This window comes from Clytia hemisphaerica, unplaced genomic scaffold (genome assembly GCF_902728285.1).
Source record: "Clytia hemisphaerica strain Z4C2 unplaced genomic scaffold, Clytia hemisphaerica genome assembly, whole genome shotgun sequence".
Lineage (NCBI taxonomy): Eukaryota > Metazoa > Cnidaria > Hydrozoa > Leptothecata > Clytiidae > Clytia > Clytia hemisphaerica.
In genome coordinates, this window is record NW_027104166.1 from 918,870 (window position 1) to 935,049 (window position 16,180).

The 16,180-nt window shown below is 35.4% G+C and overlaps 1 protein-coding gene across 1 annotated transcript; it reads right to left on the reverse strand.

The window, feature by feature from the left end:
- Positions 1-254: 254 nt before the first annotated feature.
- LOC136814237 (uncharacterized) lies at positions 255-14,619 on the reverse strand. Its single transcript, XM_067070751.1, has 10 exons — positions 14,428-14,619; positions 12,654-13,022; positions 11,843-12,048; positions 11,441-11,482; positions 10,841-10,976; positions 9,787-9,851; positions 8,793-8,938; positions 6,392-6,513; positions 5,049-5,161; positions 255-2,055 (listed from the first exon to the last, which is right to left on the reverse strand). The coding sequence occupies exons 1-10, from the start codon at positions 14,504-14,506 to the stop codon at positions 1,774-1,776; spliced, it is 1,560 nt and encodes a 519-aa protein (XP_066926852.1). The 5' UTR covers positions 14,507-14,619; the 3' UTR covers positions 255-1,773.
- Positions 14,620-16,180: the final 1,561 nt, after the last annotated feature.

Here is a 16,180-nt window from a genome sequence, read left to right on the forward strand (position 1 = left end):
TAGTAGACGAGGGAAGCGACGTGCTCAATGTTCACTATCCGGTACCTGAATTCTACGAATCAATGCAATTGCCACGATTGTCCAATCTCCAACCATATATTAAAGGGTTTTTTGGGAAAAAATATCCTAAATCCAGCATGATCAATATGATATAAATCTATTCCCAAGCTTTCCAAAGGTGACATGATTTCCCGAACTACCTTAATAAGGGGAGAATATTTCGCGGGAGGAAATTAAATTGCATAGAAACTTCCTAATTTTGAGCTGTGAAAAGAAACCGCCAATCATCTTCAAACTAACACCCTGATAAACACGGGGAATAAGCTAGATTGATTGAAATATTTTAGTAAATGTATTTTATAAAAAAATAAACAAAATTCTAATCAACTGTAAAACAGAACAAAAAATTTTCAATATACAATTTTAATTACTTTGGAGTTATCTTATGATCCTATATACAAAATGTTTTACCCAGAATTTTTAGCATAAAATTCGTTATTTTTAGCATAAAATTCGTTTAACCCTGAAATGTATACGTCATTTTTATCTAAAATGCATTACTTAAAATGATTGATGGAATAAACAAAATTCAAATTTCATAGTCTCGAGTGTTTCACATACATGTCCCGTATCAAACATAATTTAGTTGCTTTTAGTATGTCAAGACTTCAATATACATAATTTTTTTTTGACACTCCTGAGAATAGCTAGCGAGTACCTCTCCTAAAACCAATTTTCCAACAAATTTAATATTGTCTCTTTGCGAGCTCCACTTTAACTTGATTTTATTAAAAATGGAGCCTTTAAAGTGCTATAAAACAATTTCGACAGATAGTTTCGCTACACTGAAGAAGTTTCAAAATTTTAAAGGGGCGTTAAAAAGATCGAATGTTTGGAGCCCGAGGACCTGGGCTCAAAATATTCGAAAAAGTCTCAGACTAGAATAGACGTTATTCTAGTATAGGTTACACTGAGACTCGTGGTCCAGATACCTCCTTTTACTTCAGACTACCATCGAATTTATTAGGTCAATTTTTTTCAGCATATATCGACAGTATAGAGGTTTTTCAAGTTATGTTAAGTTTTGTAATTTTTGCCATTATGGAAGTAATAAACGTTCGAATCTCTTTTACTCATCCCACTCAAGTGAAATTTTCGAGGATTCTTTATCGCCAGAAATCTTTTTTTGCACATAAAAGATGATGTCATCAACCAAAAACAAGACACCTAGTCCAGCTTGACACTTTATTGAAGCTTCATTCACCGATCGGTCACCAAAAGTAATCATCAACAGCAAAATCCTTTTTGGCTCACAAAAATGGTGTCATTGACCAATGATAGTCTGGTTACGTTAATCTTCCTTGAAGTTTCTTAAAAACATTAATTGGTCACAAAGGTAATCATCAATTTGGCTCAGATAAAAATGGTCTCATAAACCAAAAACAAGACACCTAGTCCAGTTTTGCACTGAAAAGTCTTCCTTGAAGCGTCTTAAAAGCAGCAATTGGTCACAAAACTAATCACCAATTTGACTCAGATTAAATGGTCTCAAAAACCAAAAAACAAGACGCCCAGTCCAGTTTTGCATTGAAAAATCTTCATTGAAGTTTTTTAAAAAACAGCAATTGCTTATCAGAAGTAATCATCAACTTATGTCGCCTTGGACATCTTTTTGGTTCAAATCAACCAATATTGACACATCCAGCCAAGTTGTCGTTGATTCTCCCTTGAAACTCCTTCAAAACACCAACTTCGAATTGGTCAACACCATAATCATACTGTCCTCTCTCCATGAGCATTTGATTTATCAACAAAGACATCATCTTCGTTCAGCTCTGATAGCGTACATACATCAGTATGCGGGCTATAATTACCACTAGCCTCTGTATTCGGTGGTGAAATATTTGACGAGCATGTACTAAGGCTAGCGAAAAGTGATGACGGTAAACGCTGGGAAGACGAGTCCCAATCGTTGTCTCGATAAGTAGTTGTGATGTATGGTGATATTAAACGTGGTTCGATACGCCCATCATGATACTCAGTAGGCCAATTAACCTGTAAAAAGAGCAGAGAATAATATTTTGAGGGGTGTTTATCTAACGAATCCTGAATTACTAAAAATAGACAAAAAGAACGACAAATTTCATAAAGAACGAAAAATTGACTGTACCACCCCTACTAATTCATTCCTCTTTGTTTATCACGGGAATTAATTACATGTGGTTTAAAAAAGTACGACAAATTACGCATGCGTGTTATTAATGCAGGAGGAATTGTTAGTCGAACTCACTGTTCTAAACAAATTTATTGAGCCATAACATTGTTGGTTTAAACCTCTGCCAGAGCTTAGCAGGAACTGAACTTGGTAAGAATTCACAATCAAAAGAATTTAGCATTCTGATAAAGAATTATTAACATGGGAGGTTTTCCAGTCTCCATTGATTTCATGCTAAAGCTCCGATTTCCCTAAACAGAAGACTTGTGTGAAGTTGTAGACATGACAAAGCTAAGTCGAGATAGACCATAGATAATACCATGTTTATGTATTTTTTATTCATTATGTATATTAATTTATTACATAAACATGGTATTATGTATGGTCTATCTCGACTTAGCTTTGTCACGTCTACAACTTTACACAAGCCTTTTGCAGGGTCGAGGGCAACAGTAAGTTAAGTCGACGCAAAAAAGTCGATAGTTGATGTACGGCTCTAAATCGCCTTTGCTCGCCTAAACAGACGACGGTATTTTGGTGTTTTACCATCATCAAAAAAAGTGGACGGCGACTTGGAGACATGTCTTCTTCGATTTATCTCGAATACATTAAACTCGCGCTAATGACAAAAACAAGAATCGCAAAATTGCGACTAAATATTTCCTTAAAAATGAAGGTCATTATTGACATATATAAAAAAGCACACATAATAAAGTATACATATATATTTGTCCAGAAAGAACTGGCATGTTGTTTGCTTTGATTTGGTGTTTAAAAATATGTACTTATCAGTCCTAAAAAAAATACAAATTTGAATATAATGAGGGCAATAAGTCTGGTTAAATGTTACTTTATTCACAAGATTTAAGGATTACTGAAAAAATACTACTGCAGATGAACTAAACTCAAAAACTAAAACTTTACAATAAATTTACATTACGACAAAGTAAAAATCTATCTTTAATAGCAACAAAGAAAAAAATGTGGCTCAAAGTTTTAAAGCATTTAAATAGCTTGTAAACAGTAGACCTTTTTCTAAAAAGGCAGCCATATTGAATAATTATGTACTCCAGCATAACAATGATACAGCCATGCATAATTACTGTATCATGCATATTTTAAAAATTCAGTAGGTATAGAGAATTCAAGATTTGAAAACAGACACTGCATTGGTTTACAAGACTAGACTAGAGAAAGATGTCAACCAAAGGTTCTCTTTTTTTTGGTAATCAATACACCGTTTAACAGGTGTCAGTTGCGCACGCATATGAACAATTTTCTATTGTTTTGATTTTGGCAACCACAAGAAACTTCACTCTCCCCCGTAAAAAATGGTAGGTAAACATCCAGTTCTCATAAGAAAACCCAGCAGAGAAATGGTAGGTGAAGAACTCCTTTTAATCATAACTTCTTTTCCTCTTGATGAATTTTCGTGAAATTTTCAGGAGAGATACATAAAATTGTCATTAATATCATGTTCAATCATCTAAAACATTCTCTTTAAAGGAAGGAAAAAAAATGGCAATGTTTAAATTTCTCTAACCTTCCAGCCACAGTACCGTGAGAAAGGGTAACTTGCATCAGTGGAGGCTAACATGCATAGCCCTCAAATGAATGACCTGGCTGGTCATTAAAATACACATACGCAGCTCCGCTGGCAGCTCTACTCTACTATTTTTGTTTTGATTTATTTTTGTATTTTAATGACCAGCCGGGTCTTTCATTTGAGGGATATGCATGTTAGCCTCCACTGATGCAAGTTACCCTTTTTCACGGTACTAAAGTGAGCATTTTTACCTACCGCCTCTACGGTGGAGATGGCGAGACTGTTAAACGGTGTATTCCAACAAACAACAATCAATATACCGTAACAGGATCCCACGGTGTAGACATTAGCAACCAACAAAACCCACACCACCAAAATTGTAAAAATAAGTCAATATAATTTCTATCAACAATTTCTCGTAAAATGTTTTATTTCCAACATTCTGACTGTCTGATACCAATCATGGCTGAGGTCATCATGTGTAAGAGTGACTGTGTATAACAACAAAAGTTTATTGAAAATCATCCCACGGTCATGGTGAAGCTAAAGATTTATCAACCAAACAAAACTGACGCCAAGTCAAATCTGTCGCTTAAAAATTTCCATGAAAATTACAATCGAAACTTATCTCATAAAATGCTTTTTTCAACATTCTGGAGGTGTTCAAAGTTAGAGGTATCGAGGTATCATATGTAGAGCCAATCAATACATAGAAAGTCAATTGCTATCCCATTTGCCATGAGATATACAAGTCAAGAAATCAAACAATAACCAACAAATCATGTCTCTTCACTTTCATGTCACATCGTGTTTATATGGGGTAACCAGAAAGTCAATCCACAAGAACAGCCATCTTCCTTTATCATGGAGTGTTCCAAAACTATTGGTAGGTTGTTTGGAAGTAAAGAAACCCACACAGTTTGATTTATTTTAAAGATTTAACTTGGTGAAAACAAACTGCATCTTTCTAGCAAAAACTCATGTTTCAACCTGCTACACAACAATTGTCAGTCGGGTCTGCTACTAACATGTAATAGTTTTAGGGCTTGAGAATCCGTAAGGAACTTGTAACATATGTTATATATATATAGTTTATCAGTCGACTCGAATCATGATACATTACTTATACTTCACTGGGTGCATTTTTCGCTGTGAAATTAAAAACGGGCGTCAGTCAGAGGGCGTACGGAAGGCGTTTTGACACGGGAAATTATGGAGAAAGCCCGTTTTAATAAATATTTCCCTTTTGGAAAACGGGAAATATTTAATAAAAAGTTTCATTCTCACCGTGCTCGGAGTATTTCGACGAAAGAATCTTTTGTAAGCATAAACGGATAGTGATGATAACATTATGAAAACAATAACCCCAACAATAATCATGGCCATCATGGTCACATCCACTGAAACGATAAAAAGATCAATTTCTGTTATTACGAATACAGTGAAATGATACGTGAATTTTAACATAGTATAAGAAAGCCGCGGCTGGAATATTTACCGCATTGCCTTTTCAGTTAATTGCTGTTCCATCTCTGTCTCCGAGCTTTATAAGAACATCAAGATGCTCATTTTATTTATGGTAGATAGTTTTTAAAATTTTGCTCTTATTTTCCTTCACAAAAAATTTTTTTCTTGCTAGATATCTTTGAATCTGTACCCAATAGAACACTTAGAACTAATTTCGGACATATTTTACGGTTATTTTGTGGCAACAATAGTTTTTCGCCAAAATTGAAATTATAAGAACTATATTCAAGATAACAACTTTTCTGTCAGTTTGAATGATAAATTTCGAAGGTGCTGGCTTGAAATTTTCACAGTATTATCTTGATGTACTTTTTCATCGATTTCCAAAATAATTTCACTGAAATATTGTGAAGGCATTCGAGGCACTTTATTAATTTTTGAGTTCTTTCAGCCCAGCCATTTTGTGCTTGTTTAAATTTCTTAGTGTTGATCTTTCCTTTACAATGATTTCATAATGCAAGTGTATTATCAAGGGCATATCATTAATGAATAAAACGCACTGAGAAGTGAGTATTAATGACAAACCAATAAAATTTACCATTAAAAATGCTACATTACTGATTTCTTGATCAACAAATAGTCATCAAATACGACTGAGATAGAATAACAGAAATTCAGATGTTATCATTCCAGCCGCGGCTATCTTATACTATGATTTCAGCGATTGAGAATACAAGTTTACAAGAAAAGAATGAATGATTTTTAAGCAGGGTCTAGTAATGAGAATATAGGCAATTTTTATGTCACTAATTAGATAAATCTAAACACACATTTGTGTCACACATTGTGTGACATCTAGTGGAAACATATACTTGATTTCGGCGTCAGTTCCATTGCTAAAAGCTAACCCAGCCTACGCCCTAAGGCTTTGGTAGGTGTGTATGGAGCTTTATGTAAATGTATCGAGAGCGCTAGATATTTTTGATAATGTAGCTCCGTTAAACGTCAATTTTTAACATTGCAATGTCGTCTTTGCGGGTACCACTTTCAAAATAAACTTCCAATCAAAGATGGCAGATATGGCTTTGTCCAGGAATATAAAAGGTCAGCTTTTAATGGTTTGATAGGTTTGAAAGGTGTGTGGTAAGGGCGTGGTATCTTACCCTCGGATTCTGTTTCGTTTCCATCTTGAATAAGTGAAGCTCTTGCTAATTGGCATGGATCTTGGCGATTAGTGCAACCTTTCACTGTGCAAATGTTCAAGTAAAATTCCGCTTGGTGTAGCCTAAATGAGAGATATAGATATTGATAAAGATTAATCTTGTACAAGTTTCCATTACGTATATTTGGCCCAGCCGCGCAGCGCAAGTGGGCCTTTAAAAAGCAACTGACCGAAAAGATTTTGGCTTTGTCGGAGCCTGTGCGCACAAAAATTAACAAGTCCAGTAGTCCAGGCTAAACCAGCGGCCGATTTAGAATTTTTGCCTCGCCTACACGCACGATGTTTGACCTACTCTTATATTGGATTGAATTGGTAGTAAAGTCAAATTTCATTCTCTTTATGGCAAAGTATTTTTTAATAGCGAGTTTATGTATTTGCACTTTTGAGGACAGTAGAGTGACTGAAGTGATTTGGAAAAGCCCGCAATTCCGCCCCGCAAAATCGAGGACGGTAAAAGTGCTGATTTACCGTCGTCCTCAGCTGGTCAGGATCTACTCAAATTAGAACCTTACCGTCTCCGTCGCTGAAAAACACACATACATAAACTCGGTAATGTTTTCAAGATGGATGGAGTCAGGTCAGGCAGTCAGGGAGCAAGTGGAGCATTTGGATGTTGGAGTTTTATATTTCCAGCTTGACAGAGACTTTTTTCAAGTCAACTTATGTTGTAAGTCATTTAAGGATACTAAAATGCAGCTCATGTGTAAATTTGAATAAGTTTGGAATGTTTTTCATGATGCTACCCGTGAAGATGGCCAATTTTGGATTTATCGCTCTAAACGGTCGGTGGCTGGATTTTTCAAACCTGACAGAGAATTTTTCCACGAAACTTATGTTGTAAGTTATTAAAGGATACGAAAATGCAGCTCATGTGTAAATTTGAATAACTTTGGAATGTTTTTCATGATGCTACCCGTGAAGATGGTCAATTTTGGATTATTTATCGGTATCGCTCTCTAAACGGTCGGTGGCTGGATTTTTCAAACCTGACAGAAAATTTTTCCATGTAAACTTATGTTGTAAGTTATTAAAGGATACTAAAATGCAGCTCATGTGTAAATTTGAATAAGTTTGGAATGTTTTTCATGATGCTACGCCGTGAAAATGGTTAATTTTGGATTTATCGCTCTAAACGGACGGTGGCTGGATTTTTCAAACCTGACAGAGAATTTTCCCAAGTAAACTTATGCTGTAACTCATTAAAGGATACTAAAATGCAGCTCATGTGAGTGTAAATTTGAATAAGTTTGGAATGTTTTTCATGATGCTACGCGTTAAATTGATATTTCTGAACTTTGGCGGTCGACATTTGACATTTGAAGTTTGTGAATTTATTTAAACCGATTTTTTCTTTCATACTAGTAACAAAAACATAAAGTAAATCTATTATATACATATATTGCGTATCATTTATCATTAATGACCTTCCAGGGCAGCTGGTTTTTTTTTGTTTTTTTTCATTCAGCCAATTTTCGAACTTTTTTAACTTTTTGAATGTTCTGTATTTCAATCTCTGTATGCCGAAAATGTGTGCATTAGGATTCTAAGATTCTATGTTTTCTTTCAAACCCTAAAATTGCAAAAATACGATTCCGCAAACATTGGTTCTCTTAAGGTATATACCCAATACAAACGACATTTGGTTATTGCCACGTCAGCTGGGCCTTCATGCCGCTTCGGCTTCTTGTTATTTTTCTGAAGCATAGTATAACATATCTGGATTTTGGGGTATAAAGTTTGGCAAAAAATAAAGGCTTTTCTTGAAGATCGTAGAAGAAATCTGCAGGCCAATCTCAAGGCACCTGATTATTCCAGGCACGACGGAAGCACTTTAAATCTGGTACGGCGAGCGAAGCGGGGGTGTTAGAAAATTGAAAATAAAGCTAATAAAACGATTTTCTTCTCTTTCTTGATTTTCGTGCTTTCTTCTCAGAAATTATGAGATTTTTTCCTCTCAAATCTCATGGAAAAAAATGACGTCGTGCCTGATTATTTCTTTGGTATTGCTATAAGGGATAACGAATCATTGACAAGATATTGTAAGAAGATATTTGAAGCATTTTGAACAAGATTATTGTTCTACATCTGCAATTTGAGCTTTACTAAGCTCATTTGACGTCAATCGATACTTCGATTATCAGCCGGATTGAGAGAGAATGATATATATATAAGTGAAGGTAAAGAGTATATCACAATATTTCTCTAGCACCCTGGGAAGGTTTCGATCACAGACTTGCACCGCAATGGACTTTGTTCGAATCCCAAGCACTACCAGGCAGGGTGTTAGCGAAATATGGTGATAGACTCTCTACCTTCACTCAAATAAGAAATAAAATAGTCACCTGTCTATTTGAACTTTTTTCAATAAGTATTGGCTTCTTCCGATGCTGAAGGAATTATCGAACAAATCTCCTTGTTGCCCGACTGGTCCTTCGCGCCAACTCAGTTTGTAATTATTATATGGATATATCAGTTTCTCATTTGGTTTCTAAGAGAGAAAGATGAAAATATGTTGCTAGGTAATGTTTCGTAGAAGGTTTGAAGGTAGGAAACAAAGTCCTTTAGAAGAAGTGGTGAATATAGTATTACACCCCTGTGTCACAGACCCGCTAGGGCCCCAACCTCACTGGAAAATTTTGCAAAAATGTCGTCCCCGGTGGGAAAAATACCCTAGAATTTCGGCCCACTGAAAATTGACTTTGATGTCATCCCCAAAATTCATTGTTTAGAAATTGCACTCCAAAACTATCCCCACTGGATTCTTAACCTTGGAACCAATATAATTTTTATCCCCAATGAGATTTCTATCGAAATTTTTTTCCCACTGTAAGAAAAGGTTTCATCGGGGCTGTGAGACAGGGGTGTAGTATTATATCTCAGAGTTTTAGCTTTGTTTTTGATAGGCTGACGAATGAAAAATAAACTCCAGCGAAATCTAAGATTCTAGGCCGGAGAATTATTAACAAGTATAGATAGCGTGAATATGTACTTTAGGCGGCTAACCGAATCTAACCGGTGCATTGCAATTTTTTTCGTGTCTTGGACCCCTGAGAATTGATTCAAGAAAAAGATTTAACCCCCAGCCCTACATCGAGGAAGCAGAATGTTATATCCATCATAAAACCAGAGAAAATCGGAAAAGGGGTCGGAGATCTCGAAAGAAGAGGCATAAAATTCTCAAGGATATATAGGCTAACAAGTGTACTTAAAATTGTACAAAACATCATATACCCCAGCTGGCACATAACGTCTTTTCAACGTTCATCTAATGTTCACAACGTCCATATAACGTTAGATGAACGTTGTAACAACGTTGTGTGCCAGCTGGGACCATACCTCCCATCTTAGGAATGGAAAGCCATCAATCACTGTGCAGTTTACCAATGGTGCAATTGTCGGAACTGAAAATGATAAAATACAAAGAGTTAACTTTAACATAATGGCTACTGAGATGTTTACTATGTTTCAGTCAGGTGTTTGTCAAGTTCTGTACATCAATATAAACAGTAGTCTCGTCTCTAGTCTATTAAACTAGGAAGAAAAAAAGATAGTAAAATTTCTGCCTCAGAGAAAACCTCGAATTCGGCGAAAATTTCTGCGTAAAAAGTAGGGAAGTTAGCACAATTTATGATATGCACCATTGTAATGTCTTCCACGGACCCAACATTTGATTGGTTGAAAGTGATGTATTGACTGATCTTACGTCACTTACAAACAATCAGCTGTTGGGTCTGTAGAAGACATTGCAATGGTGCATATCATGAATATAGTATATCTTGATAATGATATCATTGAATATAGAAACGCGCTTAGTCATCGCGAATCCCTTAGTGGTATAGATGGTGACGTTGTTCATTTCACGCTACACTTGCCTATTAGATTGACTCGCTTTCAAACAGGCCCGGGGGGGGCAGTGGGTTTACCAACTGACGGTATGTGCGGCGAAAAAAATGGCTTTTAGAATTGCACCCTTACAGTGCAGAAAAAAATCGGTGAAATTCATACCCTTACAGTGCATTTTTTCAAATTTTCAACTCTTTTAGAGCAAAAAAAATCAAGATTTTTGAGCAAAAATTTGCAATTTTTCTTAGATTTGCTGAAATTTCCACCCATACAGTGCATTTATCAAAAGTCCACCCTTACAGTGCATTTCTGATATTTTGAAAAACATACCCTTAACCGCCGCACATACCCGTCGGTCAATTTGCCTGACTGCCCCCTCCCCCGGCCCACAGGGAATGCAAATATTTTCTGGTTATAGATTTCGAGTTATAAAGAGTGGTTAAGACATTGTTACCTAAAAGAACCAGCAATCTTGTTCGCGATAAAGAAAATTAAAGTAATAGAGGTTCGAGTTATGGAAACTTCACCGTAAAATTGACAAACTTACCTTCGTTAAGCGTGGTGGTAATAGACTCGTTGGTAAAAGGTGAATACAAATCTATCCCGAAAGTGTATTTCATTCTGAATGTGTACTGTGTTCCAAGTTTCAATGAACCGATCGTGTATGAACATCTTTGTCTCGGCTTAAAAAGAATGGATATGAAAGTAAGATTTAAACGACTTCTTTCCCTGTACCAAAGTCTTTAGAGCTCACATACTGGTATAATACCGCACGTATTTCAACATTCTATGGTAATGGATTTTAAACATTTCCGTAGATTTCGGGTGTGTTTGCAAAAAATTACAGTTTTACAAAAAAATTACGTATACAGGTACGACGGAAGCTTTTTAAATCTGGTACGGCGAATGAGGAAATATAGGCGATTTTACCGACGAAGAGGAAAATTTCGGGATTTTTTGTGAAAATCTGGTACGGCGACCGCCGTACCTGCCGTACCCGGTGCTTCGTGCCTGCTATAATATGTTCTTTGTTCAACTAAAAACTAAAAGGAGCTTATAAAACCAGTATTTACAGTCCAACCAGACTTGAAAATTTAATCGAACCAGAGAAAGTAAAAAATATGAGGGAAAGAAAATTGAAGGATACCTTATTTTCAATAGGCTTGCAGCGTGCCAATCGAAGCGGAACCTAAAATAAACCAAGACGAATCTCTGAAATGTTATAATGATACCCCTTTTAAGGCTACAAGAACCAAAAAGAAGGGAGGGTTTAACTGATAGACCATAGCTTGAAATAGTAGAGCATCCGGATACAAGGTCAACAAAGGTTAAACACCTGGCCGGGTCATACAAAAAACTTCATACTGGTATTTGATGCCTCTCTTGTTGATGCTCAGAAATTAAGAGATGGAGCAATCCAGGGAGAAAGAGTGGAACCCTACTCTACCTCCGGGTAGATAGCTATCGAAAAGGCAGTCTTTGTGGAGACACCGGCTGTTGTCGCAAGTCTAAATTCAATTCAAAGCATTTAGCAATTGAAATAACAAACCTCTACATCGAAGCAGACTAGCTCATCATTTTTATCATCATCCATACAATGTTCAAAGAAGACATACGGACTCCTCATTAACAAATTAAACAGAGTTCCACATCCTCTCGCATTGTAAGGCCATAGAAAAGTCCATGACACTTCAACACTGGCTGATGTGTCTAGAGCATGCGCTGTAAAATCCGTGATATTTCCAGTACGTTGAGCTGTAGTAACGAGAAAAAATAAGAAATTGAAGTGGGCTGTTTGAATTTGACCTACTACACCAGAGGCGTTTATAGGTGTTACTATTTAGATCCAGTTGGTACACAACGTTTTTTCGACGTTTATTTAACGTTCACAACATCCACACAATGTTAGATGAACGTTAAAACAATGTTGTGTGCCAGCTGGGCAATGTTTTATATGATGGAGGAATAATTATTACGGGATAGGAACTGTTAGATTGTAAAAACTTTAATAATGTGGTTAGAGGAAAGGAAAACCTCAATGATACCGATACCGACACACCGATGCAGATGAGATGGAGTTTTTATAAGATACTTTAATAATTGGTCATTTGAAGTAATAAAAATGACGCGTTCTTTAAAAAAAGTAACAAAATTGTTATATTACTGGGTAACGGTCAACCAAATCAAATAAGAGCTTGTAAAAACTCCATCTCGTCCCAACCGATGATCCGATTCAATAAATATGTATGGCGGACGCTTGCTTCAGGACAAGAACAGCAAAAAAAGATTAGTCTTTTCAGTCTTTTTTCAAACTATCTGATAAGTGAACGAAGAACAGATATCATGGATATAAAAAATACCTATGAAATTTAATCGGCGTGTGAAAGTGTTTGATATTAAGGTTTTTGATTGGCCAGGCATTGTCTGTATCAGTTGCAAATGAATTGTGTATCCATGGACAAGGTCAAGGTCTGAGCAAGAACAGTATCCATTGCCAGGAAAGATGTTTGAATCGTTGAAATGACAACAACTTGAGTCAATATAACTGGTCAAGTTGAAATTGAGTTGAGATTGAGAGATAATAAGTAATATTTTGAATGTGCTTGCATTGTTAGGTTGAGGTGTCCAGAAATAAAAGATGGCCGACCGACACTGGTCGTCTGGCTTGATGTAGCGATACACGTAATCAATGATGGTTAAAGAGCTTGGTCCACCGTCAGTTCCAGAATCTGAAACAATAAATAATTTAGATTCGATATTTGACAAGCCAGTGCCTTCCCACAAACCAAATTTTTTCTTTGTTTTTTTATCGCGATAAAAAAACAGTTTTCGTCTAACAAGCTAATACTTGACATGGATAGCGCAGAAATTTAGGACTTTATGTTTTATGTACCAGAGTGTATTTCATGCAAAATGTAGCATAGTACACTCTGTTGACCCTCAACGGAAACGGATCTTCAAATTTTCGTAGATACAGTATCCGGTCTGTTTGTAGACAAAAGACTTATAGACAATCTTTAACAGTCAACGAACTCTTGGTTCATAAAGCTGACACCTTGGTCTACTTGGTCGTTGCTCCTTTCTTTAAAATCACATTTTCATTTTAAATTCTATTTTAGACTTAAGTTGAAAGGAAAACTATTTGTTTTAAACTTGGTAATTTTGATGTTACTGGCAATACATAACCAAATTATCCATTACATTTTAAAAATAGAAAACTTATTTCGAATAAATTTTTTTAGAACAGGGAACATTTTCATTGGTAAAAACTTCGTCACTTGTCTGGAAATTCGTTTCTTTATCGCGACCTTGAAAGTATATTTCCAACGGTTCAATAAATAAAGCATGCCTTAGAAAATGACATGTTAAATTAGGCCTTGTGTACTACTTTAATCGGATAAACTTTCGCGAGGTTAGATTTCGCGAACTGTTGCCATTTCCGCAAAATTAAAACTCGCGAAAATACGTGTGATTCAGAAATTTTTCAAAACTCTAACTCGCGAAATTAAATCCAGAAAATTTCGCGATTTATTTTGTTCGCGAAATCTAATCTCGGGAATTTTAATCCGATTAAGGTACGAACGCGTCCAGTAGAACATGGGGGTCTATTACGAATGGGAAAAACAATCAAAAGTTAGATATAAAGTCTGTCTCAAAATAATTTGAATTTTTTTTTTCAATTTTTTTCAAATTTTTCTCAATTTAAATTTTTCAAAAATATTCATTCAATCAAAAGATATCAAACAAAAATTATTGCTGGTTGACTCTATAAAGTAGTAAAAAACGACAAAAAAACAGCCTTTTATCAATCAACCAATGACAAACTTAGTTTGATATCTTTTGATTGAATAAATATTTTCGAAAATTTTTTTTGCAGTGATGATGGTCAAAGATTGAAGAATCACTCCTGTGAAAATGGTAATCATACCACATTTCTACAAGATAGTTGATTTTTTTCTTCTGCATTTTTCATTTTCATTTTTCTTTACTTTTCAAATTTTCTTGTTTGATAATATTCCACTCACAAATATCTTTTCAACGAGCACAAAATCGCAACTTCATTCAAATTCTATCAAAAGTTACAGCCATTTTTTGTCTCAGCTGCAAATTATTTTGAGACAGACTTTAGTCTACCTGGTTTCGAGATTTGTCCATTACCAACCAGACACAATGCGGCAACCAGAGTGACCAGTGTTTGAAAATTGGTCAACATTTTTGTTCTTCTTCTTCTTCTGAAGCATTTGAATGTTGGTACAAACCTTTGTTTACAAATGAGGTCAAATTGATGGCAATCTCCTTGTGTATCGCTACATTGTTTTTGGTATACTTTTAAAGAGTGTCGAAAGGTATGATTTAAAGGTTTTGTTTTGTGATATTGTTTGCTTACTCATCAATTTTAATTTACAGGCTTTTTAATATTGAATTGATACGGATGTGGAGCAAGATTGGTCAGAAAGAGGAAAAGAAAAACATTTTTTGCTTATATCAGTACAATATAACAATAGGCAGACACCGTCCTGATATGAAACATGTGTTTCATATGAAACGGGAACACTTACAGTATGTAAAAACAAAACCTTTAAAAAGCATCATTTATGACCAATTCTCCTACCATTTGCTTACACAGCATTTTTAAGACAAAAGAAAAAATAATTTCTCCCCTTTTCGGTGCCGCGTGAGCACAAATTTTGAGAAGTTCATTCTGCTTCGTCAGCATAGAGGAGCGCCTCTTTGCTATATATTAAAAGAGAACACTGTTAATGCATCTACTAATTTTCTGAGACGAAATGTTTAAACATTGGAGGCCTCCCACACCGCGTGCCACGAGCATCAATTCTGTCAGTGTCACAACCATGAACATACGCAAACCTAATATTTCGATCTTCTTGAGATACAAAAATTTGAGCCAATTAGTCAAAAGTGTCTAAAAGGCGGACACCTCTAATTTATGGATTCTTTATGGACTCATTTTCTTAGGAAATTTCACAAAACTACTCAAAACTACTCAAAAAATGGCAAAATTAAAAATTAAGAAAATTTTAAGGTTTAAAACTCAAAAAGTTAAGAATATCTGAAGGCTTCAAAAATTTTGGATGTTCTTATGAAAAAGCGTGTAAGGGATAAAGAGCTTCAAATGCTACATAAGAGATTCAATTTCCACTTTCGGCTATTATACTAAGACCAGCGCTTTTTCGAATACCGATGGTAGTACATATTAAGTCTAACAGGGCTACTAAACAGGCCCGGCGGAACAACCGTAAAAGTGGGGAGGCTGAAGGCTCAAAATTAGATAAAATTCGCTAGGAATTTGAGAAAAATATCTCATTTGCTCAAAAATGAGAAGGCTAAAGTCTCCCCACTTCCGCCGGGCCTGCTAAAACTACATCAATATATTTTCCATCGTTTTATATGAGCAGCACTCCTCAACACGCCGACACGTAAATATTTTTCTCCATCAAGCATTATGATGACCGCTAAAATCTGTCACCAGAAGCGTTTTCACTGACTTTTCAATGTCTGAAATTATCAAACAATATATTGCTGTGATCTAAGCACCCCTTTAAAAGCGACGGAAAAAATATAAATAAGGGTACAGAGAAAACACTTTAAAGCTAAATAAAAATCATCAAAAATCGATTAACAACAATGATATTTAAACCAGATACGACTTCAACAAAGTAACATCATAAAAAGGAAAAAGAAAACGACAACAAAAAAACATTTTTGGAAGAGCAGGAGAAAAATTAACCACCTTTCAGACTACAAAAAAAAAAAAAAAAAAATCAAGAATGGAAAATGAACGTTCAATATAGATAGATAGACAGAAAAAGTGAAGAGCTTTTAAAAGATAGATGTAAACCGCTCTAAATAATTGAAGAACCTTTCA

Bases quoted from the DNA above. Each gene is read 5' to 3' on its own strand.
- LOC136814237 (XM_067070751.1), bottom strand. From the start codon at position 14,506: ATGTTGACCAATTTTCAAACACTGGTCACTCTGGTTGCCGCATTGTGT. The intron at 12,049-12,653 runs GTATTTTTTATA...TCGTTACTACAG, and splicing joins ACGCCGATTAAATTTCATAG to CTCAACGTACTGGAAATATC. The intron at 6,514-8,792 runs GTGACTATTTTA...TCTCTCATTTAG, and splicing joins AAAAAAGTTCAAATAGACAG to GCTACACCAAGCGGAATTTT.